Below are 20,527 nucleotides of genomic sequence, written 5' to 3'. Positions count from 1 at the left end.
ATTCTGCGAGGCACTGCTCTTGCTAGGGCCAGTGTTAACAACACCACCTGGTTTGAGCCTCGAGAGCTCACTTAAACGCTAGGGTAAAGCTGAAATAGCCGCTCAAGGCTAGGTATATAGGCATAGGTAAGAAAAAACAAACGGGTGGAATGGCATTTCCGTTTTATGCATTAAAATCTAAACTTAAATATTATCTGGTAAGCTTCAAATTTTGAAGTTTTTATTCTAGTTTAAAAAAATATATCTGTTTACTTTTCTGGAACTTTTGAAAGGTGGTGTTCATTTAACCGCGCGTCTGGCTGCAGTGTTGACCGCGGTACTCCCTTGCCCCGCTAGGGTTGTGACCTCGGGGGGTAGCGGATGCTTCGGTGAGAGGTGCAGAGGATTTATGTATTTTTTTTATTGCTTAGGTAGTTCGCCGAGCTCACGGCCCACCTGGTGTTAAGTGGTTACCGAAGCCCATAGACACCTACGACCTAAATGCCGGCACGGTGCCACTTACCTCAAGACATAAGTTCTAAGTTTCAGTTTTAACACTACATCGGCTGCCCTACCCTTGAAACCGAAACGCATTCTGCTTCACGGTAGAAATAGGCAGGGTGGTGGTACCAACTCGTGTGGACTCAAGATGTCCTACCACCAGTAATTACGCAAATTATAATTTTGCCGGTTTGATTTTTGTTACACGATGTTATTCATTCACCGTGGAAGTCAATCGTGAATAATTGTTAAGTACGTATTTCATAAAAAAAAATGGTACCCGCCTGCGGGATTCGAATACCGTTGCATCGCTTGATACGATTGCACCGGGCGTCTTATCCTTTAGGCCACGAAGACCTGTAGTGGATAGGGCCCTAAATACCATCCTGGGGCCCGCGGTCTGCTCCCAATATTTGCGGACCGTCCAGTCCCACATCCCCGCACGCCAACTAGGCACGGGGACCTCGTAAGAGGTTCGGCCTCAGCTCAGAAAAAAAAGGTGGATCATTTTCGTGAGGTGTTCAAAGGCTTATAACTCATAATTAACGTATAAATTAGAGTTTAACGATTTCGATTTCTCTCTGCGATCTTGTTTCTAAGGCGCCGGAATATCTTGTAGACTATGGGAAAGTTGAATCCGAAGATACTGAGCATGAATTTATCTCTAAGATACCTAAAGGACTAAAACTTACAATAAAAACAAAAGAAGGCAAAGCTAGGCAATCCAAGAAGCTCGGTAATAGAAATCGACATAATTACTTCAGTGCCTCGTGCCACATGGCAGTCCACGTGTAATGATTTAGGATCCTGATTAACCTATTGGGACGAGTCAATCTTTGCCAGACACCACAATCGAAATTCCAACTCCAAAGGGGATGGCCCATTTTAGGCCCAAAGCGGACAATAGATTATAGAAAAAATACTTAGTGCATTAATTTTGTCATAAATAAATATGCATTTACTTTCTTGCAAATAAGCGCCACTATAGTTTACAATAAGTAGTTTAAAAAAAGTAACTCTATTGAAAAAACAAGGATTTTTATTTTTGCGGGAAAAATATTGCCAGCTTCAAATCCTTTTACGTATGAAGTAAATATTTTGAGTATATAAATAAAACATATAAATAAATCATTTTAAGTATTATCATTAATCAAACGATTTTAATGGATTTTATGCACATAAAATAACATCGAAGACATACCCATTGGACTTTAACTTGTAACTATACTTGAGACCTTAGAACTTATATCTCAAGGTGGGTGGCGCATTTACGTTGTAGATGTATGTGGGCTCGAGTAACCACTTAGCAGCACCAGGGTGGCTGTGAGCTCGCCCACCCATCTAAGCAATAAAAAAAACTTTACTAGTATTGTTATTTAAATATGTACAACTAAAACAAAAACATAAAAAATAATGTGTACTCGTAAAAAAAAGATTAAGATATAAATCAATTATCGGTTATTTAAAAAAATAATCGATATATGAATTTCATGTAATTATTTTTCTTTATACTGACAACACTGAATTTAATCTGACTGACTGATACTTCGCTTGCTGCTTGTGGTGTTGTGCTTGCGTACAAAATGGATGTGTTTTGATTTTTCTTCGATTTATTTTACTTTTATCAATAACGTTTCATACTACGACTAAAAAATATTGTGTGAATTGTGGTTTTACCCTGACCGAGATTTAAAACCGTGTATATGCTCTCCTTTGCTATTTTTAGATGATACTAATTGTGTATGAAGATGAAGAAAATATAGATATTTAAAGAATTAAGTGTGTTTTTATACCCTATTGGATAAAAATACATTAGGAACATCTTAAACATTAAGAAAAGAAAAGTTCTTGAAGTATCTCACAATCCGACACTTATTTATATAGAAAATTAACCTCAAAACGAGTTTTTATTTTTATTATATTTTTTATAATAGTGGCGTCAATTTCAATATATTTTTTAGATATCCAATATTTAAGAATTTGAATCAGTACATTTTTATAGTAATATTTGATGTCCATCTTGGGCCTAGCACACTATGGAGAGTGGGCAATCCCCTTTACGCGGCTTATCTATAAAGTCATCCAAAGCAAGGCACTTGTATTCGTAAATAATCATAGGTTTGCATCGATATTGATATTGATTTTTTTCAAGGTTACACGATAAGACGAACAGCGGTTCGATCACGACAGATATAATCACTACGTATGTTGAAAATCATGCATGCACTTGAAGTTAAGTAGATACATCCTCCTCCTTGCGTCGATAATCCTCAGTGCTGAGGGTCGTGGCCTTCTCTAACAACTTTCTCCTGTATTCTCCTGCGCCATTCCTGCCTATCCTCGGCTGTGTGGATAGCAACGTGGACTGAAGTATTGAGAGTGGAGCGTATCTAGTCCGACTAGCGCATTGGACTTCTGCCTCTTTTTTTTTATTGGTTAGGTAGATGGGAGGACGAGCTCACAGTCCACCTGGTATTAAGTGGATACTGGAGCCCATAGACATCTACAACGTAAATGCGCCACCCACCTTGAGATATAAGTTCTAAAGTCAAGTATAGTTACAACGGCTGCCCCGCCCTTCAAACCGAAACGCATTACTACTTCACGGCAGAAATAGGCAGGGCGGTGTTACCTACCCGTGCTGACTCACAAGAGGTCCTATCACCAGTAATTAAGCCTCTGGAGATGCATAGGAATATCTTTAGATACATAAATCAAAAGAAATAAGCAGTGTGTTTTAACAATTATAAACCGTTGAAATTATAAAATGTACAATTTTCACACTATAAATATTCTGGGGAATGCTCCGAGGTATGTGTTTCCGATGTTCATGATGCCAAGAAAATGCCAATTTAGTGTCGTTAAATCTTGTTTTTTTCCCCTACCTATGCTGATAGCCTTTAGAGGCTATATCAGCGTTACCCTAGCATGTAGGTGAGCTCTCGGGGCTCAAACCAGGAGGTGTTGCTAACACTAGCCCTAGCAAGAGCAGTGCTTTGCAGAGTCTACCGACGGATCGGAAACGCGACTCACTGAGAAGATCCGGTGAGAAATTCAGTGGGCTGTGTCTGTGAGGACTTAAATCTTGTATAAGTTTGATAAAACTCTCCGTTTCCATGCTGCTATGTATAGTGAAAATTCCACAATCTCTTTCAAGACTGACTCAGTAGTGTACTAATTAGCGCCCCTGACTGCTAGTCCGAAAGTCTTAGGTTCCTATTTCGGGCAAACATTCTTGTACCGAACAGATTTTGGTTGCTTATTCATACTTTGAGTGCTTACAGTACAGGTATATATTTAAAATGTTTAAAAGTAAGTATTCCCATAGAACAGGGAACTTTCTAGCGATCAGATGATGGTGTATGCAACTAAAAATATTCATTTCTTTAAAGTATGCAATGAGTTGCACTACTCAATGCTCTAACAGCAATAATGCTATAATCTTCTTCTAAATTCTTCTAAATCTTCACTATAAAAAAAGAAATAAGATTCGAAGAGAGTCTTCAGTCAATTAAGTCTCGATGCTTTAACTCCATGCTTTAAAAACCTATTATTTATAGAAGTAATAGTAAAAACCCATGGTTTTTTTTTTACGATTTATTCAGACAACAACGATACATATGTCTTAGGTGCATTCTCTATCCTCTATATTTTTCATTTTAAGTAATCTAAAATTGACGATTAATAGAATATACAAAAATCAAAGACATCATAGACAAATAAATATAATAGCTTGGTAAACAACCGAAGTCAGGTAACAACTACATAAGGAACTATAAATTACTGACAGTTTAATAATAGCAATTTTTTTTTATAGCGTTTAATAGTATTGCTATAATATACTATCAGGTGATACAGACATTTATACACTTTGGACTCCTACATTTACAGTTTTGCTAAAATTATCTACATCTAATTACATTTTTTCAATAAATTTTATCACTTGTGAGAAGTACAACTTTGTGACTAATATTGAGTGCGAGTTAAAAAAAAAAGATAGTTTTACACATGTTTTAACTGTAAATGGATAATGAACAGTTTTACTAGTTAAATAAACTCTAAAACTACTTAAGGATATATTTTATTTAATTCATGTATTCTCAATATTTATAGCTGCCTCTTTTTTCGAATAGTCCATTTACGGAGGAAAGATCTTCTTATTTGAAATGTTGATATGAAAATCTGAAATTGAAGTCTATTTAAAAACAGTTCATTTTAAACTCTTATCAAAGTCAAATACAGTTCATTTTTTGTTTTTGTTTTTTATTGCTTAGATGGGTGGACGTGCTCACAGCCCACCTGGTGTTAAGTGGTTACTGGAGCCCATGGACATCTACAACGTAAGATGCGCCACCCACCTTGAGATTTAAGTTCTAAGGTCTCAAGTACAGTTACAACGGCTGTCCCACCCTTCAAACCGAAACACATTACTGCTTCACGGCATAAATAGGCAGGGCGGTGGTACCTACCCGCGCGGACTCAGAAGAGGTCCTACCACCAGTAATTACGCAAATTATAATTTTGCGGGTTTCACTTTTATTACACGATGTTATTTCTTCACCCTGGAAGTCAATCGTGAACATTTGTTGAGTACGTAATTGATTAGAAAAATTGGTAACCGCCCGGGATTCAAACACCGGACGTCTTATCCCTTAGGCCACGACGACTTCAAATTATTAATCATACATATTATTAAAAAGACTTAGTTCTAACCTTACAGCTCCTTAATGTAGACCCTGGCTTCAAGGTGTGGTGCTTCAGGTTGAGGTGCGTACGGCAAATCAGCATACCGAACCCCAAACGCCATCTTGTAATTGAGCCTCTCCGCAGCGGCCGCAGAGAAAGCTGACGTTGTATCCATTCTAAGAGCTCCGGCTCCCATGGCTTTGGCCAGACGTCTGGAAGTTTTTTTTTAAAATTTAGTATTGATGATTGAATATTGAATTTTGGTGAAACTGAATGAAGAATGAATAGTCGCGTTCATTTTCATTCGTAAACTAAACTGAGTGATTGGGTGGTGCTGTAGTTAATGCTTCTGATTGTTGCGCCGAGGGTCATGGGTTCGATTCCCACGTCGGGAAAACTTTCGTGTGGTGAATAGGTTTGTTTGCTCTTTGTCTAGATGCATATCTATATATATAAAAATGAATTGCTGTTCGTAAGTCTCGCTAAAACTCGAGAACGGCTGAACCGATTTGGCTAATTTTGGTCTTGAATTATTTGTGGAATTCCAGAGAAGGGTTAAAAGGTAGATAAATATGAAAATAATAGGTATTAAATAAAAATGACAATTTTGTTTTTCCTTCGATGTGTCCCCCGTCGGACCGTCGTTTGTATATTATAAAAGTTTAGCTCTTTTAATTATCCATTGAGGCAATAGGAAGTCTGCCGGGTCAGCTAGTTATTTATAATTGTATCTATTTATTAATACGTGAAGCAAAAACTTTGTACCGCTTTTTACGAAAATTGCGTGGACGGAGTAGTATGAAATTTCCCACACTTATAGAGAATATAGAGAAGGAGTGCAGAATGCTAATGTTTTATTTAAATTATGCATTAATAATACATTAAATCAATAAAAAAAACATTACACACACTACCGTGTATTTGACAGAGCTACACACTCACAGACAAAATTACTCTTTGTTTATCCACTCCGCAGTGCAATGGAGCAGCCGCACCCCGGGGGAACCGCCTGCATTGTCACAGTATCCCGACACTAGGTAGGTATGATTTATCAAGAGAAATATGAGAACGTCTATCAACTGTGTAACATCTCGTCACCACGATTCAGGAATTGTTGAATTTACGTGCAGCGACATCTTTTGATTACAGACTAAATAGAAATAAAATAAACATGGCGCGTAACGGAAGAAATTAAGATGGCGCGTAACCGAAAAACGTTACATACGTTTTTTCCTCCCTACGTCGATAAAGAAGTTTCACTTCAAACATTGTATTTTTGGAACGAAACAGAAAATATGTAATACATTAAGTTAAGCTATATCTTTAGGTGTCATACTTGTTAACAATTTCATTTATTGAGCGAAGACTAGTATCAGCTGCTTTTTTCCCTACTTATTCGTTGGTAACCTAATAGCCTATTCCAGCTACGCCCGGACGGTTAGGTGAGCTCACGGGCTCAACCTGAGACAATTTGCTAACACTAGCCATAGCCTCTTGCTCTTGCAGTACTTCGCATAATTTACCATGGGATCGGAATCGCGACCCACTGAGAAGATTCGGCGAGAAACTCGGTGAGCTTAGCAGTGGCATTGTGGATCGTATATATGAGTAAAGAAAGAGGTAGACCTAAGAAGAAATGGATGGATTACATGAAAGACGATATGTGTAAGAGGGGAGTGAGCGCAGAATTTTTTTACCGATGGTAGGTCCTGTTGTGAGTCCGCGCGGGTGGGTACCACCGCCCCGCCTATTTCTGCCATGAAGCAGTAATGCGTTTCGGTTTGAAGGGTGGGGTAACCGCTGTAACTATACTGAGACCTTAGAACTTATATCTCAAAGTGGGTATTTTATTTTATTGCTTAGATTGGTGGACGAGCTCACAGCCCACCTGGTGCTAAGTGGTTACTGGAGCCCATAGACATCTACAACGTAGACGCGCCACCCACCTTGAGATACAAGTTGCGCATTTACGTTGTAGATGTCCATGGGCTAAAGTAACTTCTCAACACTAGGTGGGCTGTGAGCTCGTCCACCCATCTAAGTGATAAAAAAATGATAGAGGACTATGGAAGGAGAAAACATGTTACGCCGACCCCAGTTAACTGGGAGAAGGGCACGAAATTTTTTTTTATTGCTCTTGTAGGCAGACGAGCATACGGCCCACCTGATGGTGAGTGGTTACCGTCGCCCATGGACTTCAGCAATGCCAGGGGCAGAGCCAAGCCGCTGCCTATCGCTTAATACTCTCCACAAGGCTCGTTTGAAGAAGGACATGTCATAGCGCTCGGGAAACACCGTGGAGGGGAGCTCATTCCATAGCCGGATAGTACGTGGCAAAAAAGACCTCTGGAAACGCACTGTGAGTGACCACAGTGGCTCCAGGTAGTATGAATGAACTCTACTCCGGTGGCGGGCGGTGCGATGGTAAAAACGAGTTGCCGGTATCATCTGGAACAATTCCTCAGAGCACTCCCCATGGAACATACGGTACAAAATACAGAGGGAACCGAAGTCCCTTCGCAGACCCAGAGATTCCAAACGATCCGTAAGAATGGGATTACCGACAATCCGAACGGCCCTCTTCTGTATGGAGTCAAATGGAAGAAGCTGGTAATTGGAAGCCTCGGCCTAGAGATGGGAGCAGTACTCCACGCGAGGCCGGACTTGTGCTTTATAAAGCAAAAGCCTTTGTCCAGGCGTGAAGTACCGCTTCGCTCTATTGAGGACTCCCAGCATTTTGGACGCCTACTTGACTTTGCCTCCCAAATGACTCCGAAGCTGGACATCGCTCGAAATGTCGACCCCAAGTATCCCGATACTCTCGGAGGGTTGCAGGGATACTCCTTGAAATTACTGGTGGTAGGACCTCTTTTGAGTCCGCACGGGTAGGTACCACCGCCCCGCCTATTTCTGCCGTGAAGCAGTAATGCGTTTCGGTTTGAAGGGTGGGGTAACCGTTGTAACTATACTGAGACCTTAGAACTTATATCTCAAAATGGGTGGCGCATTTACGTTGTAGATGTCCAAGGGCTCCAGTAACTTCTCAACACTAGGTGGGCTGTGAGCTCGTCCACCCATCTAAACAAAAAAATATATATATATATTGCGGCGCCATGACAAAGGGTTCCTTCTTCGCAGTGAACGCGAAAGAGAATTATGATATATGAGTAGCGAAGTGAGATTATTTGCGCTTGTTACGAGTAATTTAACCGTTCGGAATAAAACTTGACGACGTCTTTATAAAGCACAAAGAGCTTGTCGTAAACAAGTGCATTATTATTATTATGTTGTTAAGACGATTTTTATGTCTATGTCAGAGACAAGGTTTCCGCTTCGAATACAATGCAATTAAGATTTCAACCTCTTGTCGTACAATAGGTGGTTACATTAACTTTGTCTCCACCGCTTGATACCGGGTGAAACGGTTCGTCTGCCGCGTTCTTAGACTTTGAACAAAAGTTTTTTTTTTAATCTTAGATGCACGTGCTCACGGCCCGCCTGGTGTGGCTACAGGTGTACTTAGTGCGAGTTTTAACTTCTCGAACGTGTAAAAGTTAACTCTAATTTGTATGACGTCGAAAAATCCCCCTACATAAAAAAAACTCGCATTAAGCACACGGGGCCTATAAACATTAACGGAGTACCGCCACCCACCTTGAGACATGATGTCTAAGTCTCAGTTCGATAGTAAAACGGCTGCCCCATCCGTCAAACCGAAACGCATTACTGTTTCGCGTCAAAAATAGGCAGGATTGTGGTCACAAAGTATAGTTTATCAGTAAACAACAATTACTATAATTTTTAGTTCGTTATCTATTTACATTTTACGTTTACGTTTTAATTTTACACAATAAGACTACTGACCAGTATGATAAACGTTTTTTTTATTGCTTTTTGGGCAGACGAGTATACGGCCCACCTGATGGTAAGTGGTTACCGTCGCTCATGGACGTCAGCAATGCCAGGGGCAGAGCCAAGCCGCTGCCTATCATTAGCCAATCTGCTGTCTATCATTAACTATTAAAAAATAAATGTATCATCAAACTAAAATCATTAGTACGAAACAACTAAAATAAAACCTAAAAGTCATTATCTATATATTAATACGTGAAGCAAAAACTTTGTATCCCTTTTTACGAAAATTGCGCGGACGAAGTAGTATGAAATTGTCCACACTTATAGAGAATATAGAGAAGAAGTGCACAATGCTAATATTTTTTTTAAATAATGCATAAATGATACATTAAATCGATAAAGAAAACATTACACACACTACATACCATGTATTTGACGCACACACGCATGCATACTATTTATTGTCAAACTTTTGTTCTTGACGTCTGTTGTCAAATTGAGAATAGATTAAATATTGTTTGTCTTTGTTAATATTTTTTATAGTGTAGTCTTGGCGAAATTTGTGATTATAGAAGAATAAAATACAATCATAATAGTGTACAAACTTACAATTCCAATTAATTATAGTCGAATTTCGACTACTGCGGGACCACTAGTACAATAAAATTTAGAAGACTTCTTTTAATGTTATTCCTCAGAAGACTAATCATAGTGTTGTGTCAATTGAATTCTGCGTAATTTTAATTGTTACAGCAGAGAAATATTCGTGCTAAGGACAATGAACAACGCACTCATATCAGTTACACTGTTTATTTCACTCGCGACAATTCCTTTAATTTGCGAGGTCTACTACTGGAGTGACGCATCATTTCGCGTATAGCTAGAAAATTTTAGTGTTTAGCTGTTTCACGCGGTTTTGGGGAGAGACATTAGTGGACTTGTATGTTATAACTTTATTTTTTATTGCTTAGATGGATGGACGAGCTCACTACTGGAGCCCGTAGACATCTACAACGTAAATGCGCCATCCACCTTGAGATACGAGCTCTAAAGTCTCAGTATAGTTACAACGGCTGCCCCACCCTTCAAGCCGAAACGCATTACTGCTTCACGGCAGAAATAGGCGGGATGGTGGTACCTACTCGTGCGGACTCACATGAAGTCCTACCACCAGTAAACTAACTGTACATTTCATAGATTTGATTTCTATTAAAAATTCGTATTCTGATCATGAAAAATTACAATATGGTTTTTTTCACTCTAACTCTTAATCCGACCCGTAAATTTTAAAAAAAGGTCCTATTTTTTATTTTTTGTCCTTATTTTGCTTTTTATAGTCATATTTACAGTCATGTACAGATTTATATCAGTTAATAACAGATACAATCTTGTGAATCCAGGATTGTTAATGACGGCAATATTGTTTGCATGAAACAATAGTATATGTGGGGATACAACATGGGATATGTAGGAGTAGCCCACAATTTCATAGAAAACTGCGTGAATGCTTTTAGGTAGGCATAGGCTTCTGCGACAGAAATGAATGTGGAACCTAAAACATTATTATCTTATAAATTAATGTACGAAGGTTTTTTGAAAAACGAAAAATAAACTTTAAAAAAATATAAGCGTGAGTAATTCAAAATAATTCAAACAAACGCTTGAGAATGAAACGCGCAATAATAACTGCGTTAGTTAATTTAAGTGAAAATTCTTTATGTCCCTAACGACATTAATTTAATGTGGTTTTAAAAATAAAACAACAATTTCAGATGAACATAAATGTTAATTTGTTTTAACTAAGAAACAGCAAAGGAGTTTTTGCTTAAGACATTAATTGTACGTGTAATTTTTCTGCATGAACAGAATAGCTAACAACTTCCGGGTGGCGGGAGTCAATCAAGTTTTTGCGATGACTTTCAGGTAATTTTATTTAAACTAGTGGTCCCGCAGTAGTCGAAATTCGACTATAATTAATTGAAATCATGTTTGTCTATTATTATGGTTCTATTATCAAATACTATTTTACTTCTATAATCACTGATTTCGCCCATACTACAATTATAGAAAAATAATATTAAAGACAAACAATATTATAAACCTATTTTCAATTTGACCACAGACTTTATGCAATAACAAAAGTTTGACAATGAGTCTACATAGGTGTGTGTGTCAAATACATGGTAGTGTGTGTAATGTTTTTTTTAATTGATTTCATGTATTAATAATGCATAATTTAAGTAAAAAAAAAGCTTTCTGCACTTCTTCTCTATATTCTCTATAAGTGTGGGAAATTCCATACTCCTCCGTCCGCGCAATTTTCGTAAAAAGGTATACCAAGTTTTTGCTTCATGTATATTTAGAACACACGTTTGGGTAGCATTTAATAACAAAAACTATGTGTAAGTTTAGTTAGTATTGTTGTCGATTTATTGCAATGATTGCGTGTGGTCGGTTGTGTTCTTACGAATGCGTTAATTGAATTTGAAGGGGACAGAAGCATGCTCACGAGTTCTCAACGTTACAGCTTTGCAATGGCTTTAATCCGTAAGAGGCTGCTTTATCACAAAATAAATAGAGTCTAGATTGCTTTACATAGCTATTTGAATAATATGTTTTTTTCATAGAATTGAACCGATTAACAATTATGAGGTAATATGTAATATTGATCGTCTTTATTGCGTGACTTTTTATTCATGATATTGAAGCATTTTTCAAGCCTAGACAAGCAGTACCAGACCTACTTGGGTTTTTTCCCTATCTATGCTGATAGCCTTGAGAGGCTATATCAGCTTTGCTCTAACGTGTAAGTGAGTTCACGGGGCTCAAACCGGAGTGTTGCTAACACTGGCCCTAGCAAGAGCAGTGCTGCGCAGACTCTACCACCGGATCGGAAACGCGACCCACTGAGAAGATCCGGCGAGAAACTCAGTGGGCTGTGTCTGTGGGTTAATTCGCTCGTCCCTTCGTCGCAAGCGACGGGTTCGACGAGGATGCTGACCGGTGCTTGTGGTACCTAAAAGCACCGTAAATGGATCGGGAGGATCCGTAATGACGTGTACCTACCTGGTGGTAAGCGGTCTCTGAACCACATGGCTATTGTAAACGTAAGCACGGCCCTCTACCTTAAGACATAAGATCGAAGTTTGAATTGTATTGGAATGCTTTAACGAAATATCACAACCTATAAACTGGAATACATTAATATTTCGTAGCACAATTATGATCACTTTACCCTTGATTGAACTCATAGACTACTCCGTCAAGAGTGTACGACTAGGAAGAACAAGATAAAGACTTGCCAATACCAGCGAAGCTTTATAAGAAAATGAGGTATAGATGATGGGGAAATAGTGGCAGTAACTCAAATAATTCTTGATTGCCTCTCTGTTAGAAATATATGAGGTCTAAGTCTAAATTGCTTAATATTACTGGCTGGCTATCCAGCGCTCCAAGCCGCGACTGGTTCGCATAAAAAATGGGTAGGGTCCTGTTTTTTACCCTTGCAATTAGATTACACAATATCCTGCTCTGGCGGCTGATTAAAATTAAGAAAAGCATAATTGATTACTCACTCCGCTTCCTCACACAGCACCCTCATCAGTCCTCTGCCGCGCCAAGACGAGTGTGTAGACGCTATCCTGATCTCGAGAACAGAGTCACAAGTCTCCGGCAGTTTGTCCCAGATGCGAGCTTCGCGGTCCAAGTGACCCAGTACTTTCAGGATCCGTCGGAATTTTGGATTGGGGCAGTCTTCAGACTTGTCCGTGTAGTCTACTTCCTGTGGCAAACAAACAATAGAAACTAAACTCGAAGTGTAAATCCTTTATGAACCAAGGTTACTGGATACCGTGAGACCACAGTGTGATTGCTGTCCCTCGCCTTGAGACATTGGGACAAGATCTAGATTTTATTGTATAGCAGCTGCCCCACCTTTCGCGGCAGTAATAGGGCTGGTGATATCTACCTGGGAGGACTCATTATAAAAACACCATTACCCATGCAAATCTTTAAATTTGGCGATGTTCAGTTTGTATTACACAAATATATCTTCACCGTGGTATAAAGTATTAATATATTTTTTCAGCCCACAGTCGTCCACTGCTGGACATAGGTCTCTCCCAAGTTTCGCCACAATAACCAGTTCTACGCAACCCGCGTTCAGCGCATTCCCGCGACCTTTAGGTCCACATCGTGGGAGGTCTACCTACGCTACGCTTTCCGGTACGTGTTCGCCATTCGAGAACTTTCGGCCCCAGCGGCCATCTGTTCTACGAAAAAGGATTCATGGATCTCCAAAAATATAGTAGTTAATTAACAAAGACCACAAACAGCCGTGTTTCCCGAGCGCTATGAAATATCCTTCTTCAAACGAGGCTTGTGGAGAGTACTTAACGGTAGGCAGCGACTTGGCTCTGCTCCTGGCATTGCTGAAGTCAATGGGCGACGGTAACCACTTACCATCAGGTGGGCCGTGTGCTCGTCTGCCTACAAAGGCAATAAAAAAAACAGCTCAGAATATTACACATAGGCTGATAGATATCGGCTTACTGAATCATAGATGTGAGTTACCGAACGTGACAAAATCCTTTTGCTCCAGATCGATCATATGATACGGTTAACCTACACCGTGGAAGCCTTTTGATTTAAGTTGAAGGCTATTTATTACAAATGTCACGTCAATGTCAATATAACTTATATAGTGCCGAAAGAACCAGTTAATTTTGGTTAGCAAACATCCTATGTTGGTTATGTTTTGTAATGACTAATACAGAGTAGGTAACGTGCCTTATTACTGCAATTTCCTAGTTAGTCCAGTTTTAAGAAGATACCGGAGACCTCACTTTCAACATAGGCATTGTTTAAAAATGTCAGAAAGAAGATTGAAATCTGAATGCATTGTTACAATATTTTAGCGCTTCGTATTGGAGTTATTTTCGTGAAAAATAGATACGAAACTCGGTACTACCACTCGCTGTACGACTCCCTACGACTAAGCAAAATGACTGTTTTTTTCATTCAACAAAATATCTTTTTTTTTTTTTATTGCTTAGATGGGTGGACGAGCTCACAGCCCACCTAATGTTAAGTGGTACCTGGAGCCCATAGACATCTACAACGTAAATGCGCCACCCACCTTGAGATATAAGTTCTAAGGTCTCAGTATAGTTACAACGGCTGCCCCACCCTTCAAACCGAAACGCATTACTGCTTCACGGCAGAAATAGGGAAGGCGGTGGTTCCTACCCGTCCGGACTCACAAGACGTCCTACCACCAGTAAGATCTGTCTAATATCGTTTATTTAGCATATACAGATTTTAATGTATAGTTTAATGTATACTAGTGGTTCCCCAGTAGTCGAAATTGGACTATAATTAATTGAAATTATAAGTTTGAACATTAATTATGGTTCTATTGTCAAAGACAAGACAATATTTCTAAAATAACAGATTACGCCAAGACTACACTATAGACAAATTATATTAAAAACAAACAAATATTAATATATTCTCAATTTGACCACAGACTTTAAGCAAAAATTTGACAATAAACAAAGAGTATATAGAAATGTGTCAAATACATGGTAGTGTGTGTAATGTTTTTTTTAAATTATTGTATTTATTATTAAAGCATAATTAAAAAAAATATTATCATTCTGCACTCCTTCTCTATATTCTCTAAAAGTGTAGGAAATTTCATACTCATCCGCCTGCGCAATTTTGTTCAAAGTTTTTGCCTAACATATTATTATTTAGATTACAGGAATAGTTACGAGGTCTACTTTCTTTTGTATTGTCATTAAGTATTAAACTTGATGAAAATTTTTACTGGTGGTAGGACCTCTTGTGAGTCCGCGCGGTTGGGTACCACCGCCCTGCCTATTTCTGCCGTGAAGCAGTTATGCGTTTCGGTTTGAAGGGTGGGGTAGCCGTTGTAACTAAAACATGAGACCTTAGAACTTATATCTCAAGGTGGGTGGCGCATTTACGTTGTAGATGTCTATGGGCTCCAGTAACCACTTAACACCAGGTGGGCTGTGAGCTCGTCCACTCATCTAAGCAATAAAAACAAAACAAAAAAATACGTAAAGCTTAATGATTTTGCAAGAGACCGTGCTAAATATGCATTAAAATACAGGTATACATTGATTGGCAGTACAATTATTGACACCGAAGTAAATTATTAGCGCTGTAAATTGGGTATAATGATTGACAGTAAATCACTCGGTAATATACCAGCCACCCTGACGATTTTAAAAGCCGATGACAGGTTTATTTTAATTACCGAATAATATATCAAATAAAATTGAACATTTTGTTTTTCTGTCTTTTAATTGTGATTATGTCAGATGTGTTAGAATAATAATCAGAATCAGAATAGAATAATAACGATCAATTTAAAATTTACACTAACAATACGTAAATTGGATGGTAATGGATCGTTTGGAGCCTCTGGGTCTGCGGAGGGACTTCGGTTCCCTCTGTATTTTGTACCGTATGTTCCATGGGGAGTGCTCTGAGGAATTGTTCGAGATGATACCAGCATCTCGTTTTTACCATCGCACCGCCCGCCACCGGAGTAGAGTTCATCCATACTACCTGGAGCCACTGCGATCATCCACAGTGCGTTTCCAGAGGTCTTTTTTGCCACGTACCATCCGGCTATGGAATGAGCTCCCCTCCACGGTGTTTCCCGAGCGCTATGACATGTCCTTCTTCAAACGAGGCTTGTGGAGAGTATTAAGCGGTAGGCAGCGGCTTGGCTCTGCCCCTGGCATTGCTGAAGTCCATGGGCGACGGTAACCACTCACCATCAGGTGGGCCGTATGCCCGTCTGCCTACAAAGGCAATAAAAAAAAATAAAAATAAAAATTTACAAAAAGTGCATAAATTTTCCTTTTCCTACTATACCATTTGATTTTTTTTTTTATTATTGATGGCCAGTTTTCACATTTTCAATTATGTAAATCTATTATAAAAAGTTTGCATACGTATTAAAAATATTGGGAAACTTTATGCAGTTAATGTGTACGTTAGATTACGTATATAAATACTCTATATGTATTTTTTTCCCTACATATTCGCTGGGAGCTTACATGACTATTCCAGCTTTTCACGAACGGATTCAACCTGGGAGAACTAACTAACATTAGCCCTAGCTGGAGGAGTGCTTCGCAGAATCTATCACTGAATCGGATTCGCGATCCACTGATAGGATCCGGCGAGAAACTCAGTGGACTACGTCTATGGGTTAGCTATAGTAAAGTTTATGCTCACAGAGATCTGCTAATAGTTCACGTTATTATATATACTAGAGGTCCCGCAGTAGTCGAAATTCGACTATAATTAATTGGAATTGTAAGTTTGTACACTATTATGATTGTATTTTATACTTCTATAATCACAAATTTCGCCAAGACTGCACTATAAGCAATATTAAGAAAGACAAACGATATTTAATCTATTCTCAATTTGACAACAGACGTCAAGAACAAAAGTTTGACAATAAATAGTATGCATGCGTGTGTGCGCCAAATACATGGTATGTAGTGTGTGTAATGTTTTCTTTATTGATTTAATGTATCTTTTATGCATTATTTAAAAAAAATATTAACATTGTGCACTTCTTCTCTATATTCTCTATAAGTGTGGAAAATTTCATACTCCTCCGTCCGCGCAATTTTCGTAAAAAGGGATACAAAGTTTTTGCTTCACGTATTAATATATAGATTATGTACTTCTTTCTAAAGCAATTCTAACAAAAAATAACTAAGGAAGCCTTCGAAATTTAATAATGTTCAAGCTGAACATGAAATTTCTTATTTCTTATCGATTTTCTGTCGTTTTCACGTTGCGAGACGAATGGACTTGGATTGTTCTTTAAGTACCATTGTGTTGAAGTTCTTTTGTTTAACGACACCGTGTCTAATGGATATTGTTGACGGATTTCAATGAGTTTTTCTGGGCATCGTCCGTGCTTCAAAGGAAACACGTGTAAGATTTGTTTTCGAGAAATATTGAAATGAAAAGATAACAAAACAATGGTTTTTGTAATCTCATTAAAATCGTCTTTTTTTGTTTCCTATTTTTCTTTACGAATCTCCAAATGACTTAAATGTTTTTCAGAAATCTCGTTGTTCGTTAAATATAGGTAATTACCAAAAAAATTGCGCTAAGACCTTCACGGTGCATCTGGTCCAAGGACATCACGAAGTCGAGATCGCCACCTTGAGTTTTTTAATTTTTTTTTTATTGCTTTATCGGGTGGAGTAGTTTACGGTCCACCTGGTATTAATTGGCTACGGGGCCCATAGACATCTACAGCGTAAATGCCATCACTTACCTTGAGATATGAGTTTTAAGAACTCAGTTTTTGCAGTAATATATGTGGTCCAAATCTTAATTGAACCATTTAGTTGAGGTTCTACTCTTCAAACTTAAAGGCATAAATCGGCAGGATGATGGGTAGCTACGCGTGCCATCTCCCAAGATGCCCTACCATCAATAATTACGCAAATCGTATAAATATTTATCGGTTTTCTTATTTTACTAAACGACGTTATTTCTTCATCGCGAAATTCATGCATGGGCATCACTTACGTATTTCCTTTGAAAAAATGTTACCTAAAGCCGGACTTTGGTATAGCCCTAGTCGTTAGATATGAATACCCCGGGAATTTTTTCCCTTAGTACCCGGGCACCATGTTTCTACAAAACTCAAATTTTTCGTCCTTGAATAAAAATACCCATACCCAAATAATTTAAATGAGCTAAACTTCCGCAGATTCGTATATCTATAGGTAACAAATGAAAAAATGTTTTTTTCAGAAATTATTGACCTCGCAGGTTAAAATGCTAGATATTCATTAATCCTGATAACTTTTAAATTATTTGTGATGTCTACTTTAACATTCCTACCAGATTTTGTGGCGAATAAAATCTGTCGTTAAACAATATAATATTTTAGTTTCATAAATGTACAGTCTTATTCATTTACAAGTTTATCATTAAATATGTAAACAAGTAAAAATAATATAAAATTGAAGTTTTTTTTTCACAATTATAATAAATAAATCCGTAAGTCACGAATAATGTGAAATAATTTTATATAAAAAAATCCCTGACCTTAGTTAATCCGATTACAAGAGATTTTAAATTTGACTCGATTCTTTTCAATAGTGTGTCGTATAAAAAATTATTGCAAAATTCTCATTTATAATCCGAGCAGTCGCCTCATTGCCACACCTGAGCGGAAGTCGCTTCGAACACACAATAAGTGCTGTTTGTGAAACACCTTCAAATATAGGTCGGTACCTTATAAAGGAACGAGTTTCAGAGAGTCCTTGTCTTGAATGAGGATGAGGCGCATGTCCTGCATTTTAGAGTACGTGTTTAAGAGTACTTGAATAATGACGTTCAAAATTCGCTTTTGTCGATAAACGAATATGGAATATCAGTTTTATATTCAACAGTCTCATAATTTACCTTAGATATATATTAGTTTTCAATATATTTTTTCCTGTCTAAGCTGATAGCCTTGAGAGGCTATTTCAGCGTAACCTTAACCTTAACTCACGGGGCTCAAACCGGAGTGATGCTTACACTGACCCTAGCAAGAGCAGTGCTTCGCCGAATCTACCGCCGAATCGGAAACGTGACCCACTGAGAAGATCCGGCGAGAAACTCAGTGGGCTGTGTCTATGGGTTAATTCGCTTGTCGAGCCCTTCGTCGTAAGCGACGGGTTCAACGTGGACGGTGACTGGTGCTTGTGGTACCTAAAAGCACCGTAAATGGATCGGGAGGACCCGTAATGACGTGTTTGGGCGACGTCGACTGTTTACCATTCGATCTACAGGATCGGGTATGTAGTTTCCGGCGGCTACAACAAGAGGGTTCTCATGTCGTGCCGCTTTTTCAAAGTGGCACACTGATGCCGACTGTAGATACTTACTGGTGTAGTGCTATCATGTAAGATTCCCAAATTATTAAAGGCAACGAATAGTTGTATTAACTACTAAGAAACTGAGCAAAATTCTTACCATCGAACCGTTAACATTCTTCCAACCCTAAGCAGCTTATCGAAATATTTTCTTACAACTTTACAACTTTGATTAACATACCTCTCTCCTCACAATCCCGTTAATGATGACTCCTACGTAGTCGCCGTTCTCATCAACAGCGGCGACTGAAACTCCATCGCTCAAGGTAGCTGCCGCATAGTCATCGAGCTCAGTGCATCTTGACTCTGGTGTTTCAAGCAGATTGACGGCGAGATTCATTGGCTCATCGCGAAAGAAGAATCTGTTGTGAAGTCAACAAATAAAGTTAGTTCGATATTTAAATAATAAAATTCTAAACAGCTATTTAGGATTTTTAATTTTGGAAACGTATAGAATGGTGTAGAATCGAGCAAAGGGAAAATACGATGCGCAATTCATTGTGCAATAGAAATATTTTTTTCTGCGGATTTCGCGATTCGTAGACATCATTATGACTACTGATACGGCTAAGTCTGGCCTTTTTTTTATTATCGTTATATTATTTCCGACGTTTCAAACACTTTACAGCTTTTGTGGAGAATTGAACTGTGAAAATTTTACTGGTAGTAGGACCTCTTGTGAGTCCCGCGGGTAGGTACCACCACCCTTTCTATTTCTGCCGTGAAGCAGCAATGCGTTTCGGTTTGAAGGGCGGGGCAGCCGTTATAACTATACTTGAGAACTTATATCTCAAGATGGGTGGCGCATTTACGTTGTAGATGTCTATGGGCTCCAGTAACCACTTAACACCAGGTGGGCTGTGAGCTCGTCCACCCATCTAAGCAATAAATAAATAAAAGCAATACAAATATATATATATATATACAAAAGTATGTCTTTATTTCGTACCTTCTGAGGAATTTCAGTACTAGGTCCCGATCGTTGTACGTGAGCCTCTGTATGGTGTAAGCTGGAACGGACATTTTGCGAGGCCGGATCTCCAAGCTCGAAAGCTGCGCCGGCAGTTCGTCTCCGAGCTAAGAAAAGAACACTTAATTAGTTCGGTGATCTATAGGAAATATGATCAGAAATTTTAGCATCAAATTACTGTTAAATACTTAATAATATCTTTGTTCGAAGTCGTAGGCGACATTGCTAATGCTTCAATGATAGATATACTGCCGAAATACGGCTGTCTTTCAACCCAAAGAGCGTTGAAACTAAACGAACAAACAGTCAAATATCTTGGTACCTGTAGGGGATGTGCATATTGAATCCAGCGCCTCTCCGTAAGTCCAACGCTGATGAGTGATTGTATAACATTTTTACTCCACTAAATGAAAAATAACTAACGGCAGACGGATGCTAATTAGACAGAGTTAAGCAGGACAGACAGTTAAGACAGTAGGAATAAGCAAGATGACGACAGCTGCCTTTGAGGATTTTCTAAATCACACCTCACAATCCGCTTTTTTTAATATACATATATCATTCTTATGCTCTTCTTGTACATTATGAGTTTACA

The 20,527-nt window shown here is 38.5% G+C and overlaps 1 protein-coding gene and 1 long non-coding RNA gene across 5 annotated transcripts in view; one reads left to right on the top strand and one right to left on the bottom strand.

The window, feature by feature from the left end:
- Positions 1–4,073: 4,073 nt before the first annotated feature.
- Aanat (arylalkylamine N-acetyltransferase) overlaps positions 4,074–20,527 on the bottom strand; it is a 39,447-nt gene continuing 22,993 nt past the window's right edge. Inside the window, 5 exon segments of the mRNA NM_001079654.2 lie at positions 4,074–4,662; positions 5,194–5,378; positions 12,597–12,802; positions 19,144–19,324; positions 19,912–20,039. Coding sequence (NP_001073122.1) covers positions 5,195–5,378; positions 12,597–12,802; positions 19,144–19,324; positions 19,912–20,039 — 699 coding nt within the window. The 3' untranslated portion in view covers positions 4,074–4,662; position 5,194.
- On the top strand, positions 11,199–15,342 carry LOC119629855 (uncharacterized). 4 transcript variants are annotated; one of them, XR_009975560.1, is made up of 3 exons: positions 11,199–11,352; positions 13,109–13,245; positions 15,161–15,342. It is a non-coding gene; the product is annotated as an uncharacterized LOC119629855 (long non-coding RNA). The 4 variants fall into 4 exon arrangements; XR_005245742.2 differs by having other exon boundaries at positions 13,109–13,748; XR_009975561.1 differs by having other exon boundaries at positions 13,109–13,800.

Source organism: Bombyx mori, chromosome 18, assembly GCF_030269925.1.
Source record: "Bombyx mori chromosome 18, ASM3026992v2".
NCBI lineage: Eukaryota > Metazoa > Arthropoda > Insecta > Lepidoptera > Bombycidae > Bombyx > Bombyx mori.
This window is presented reverse-complemented; position numbering and strand designations above follow the sequence as displayed.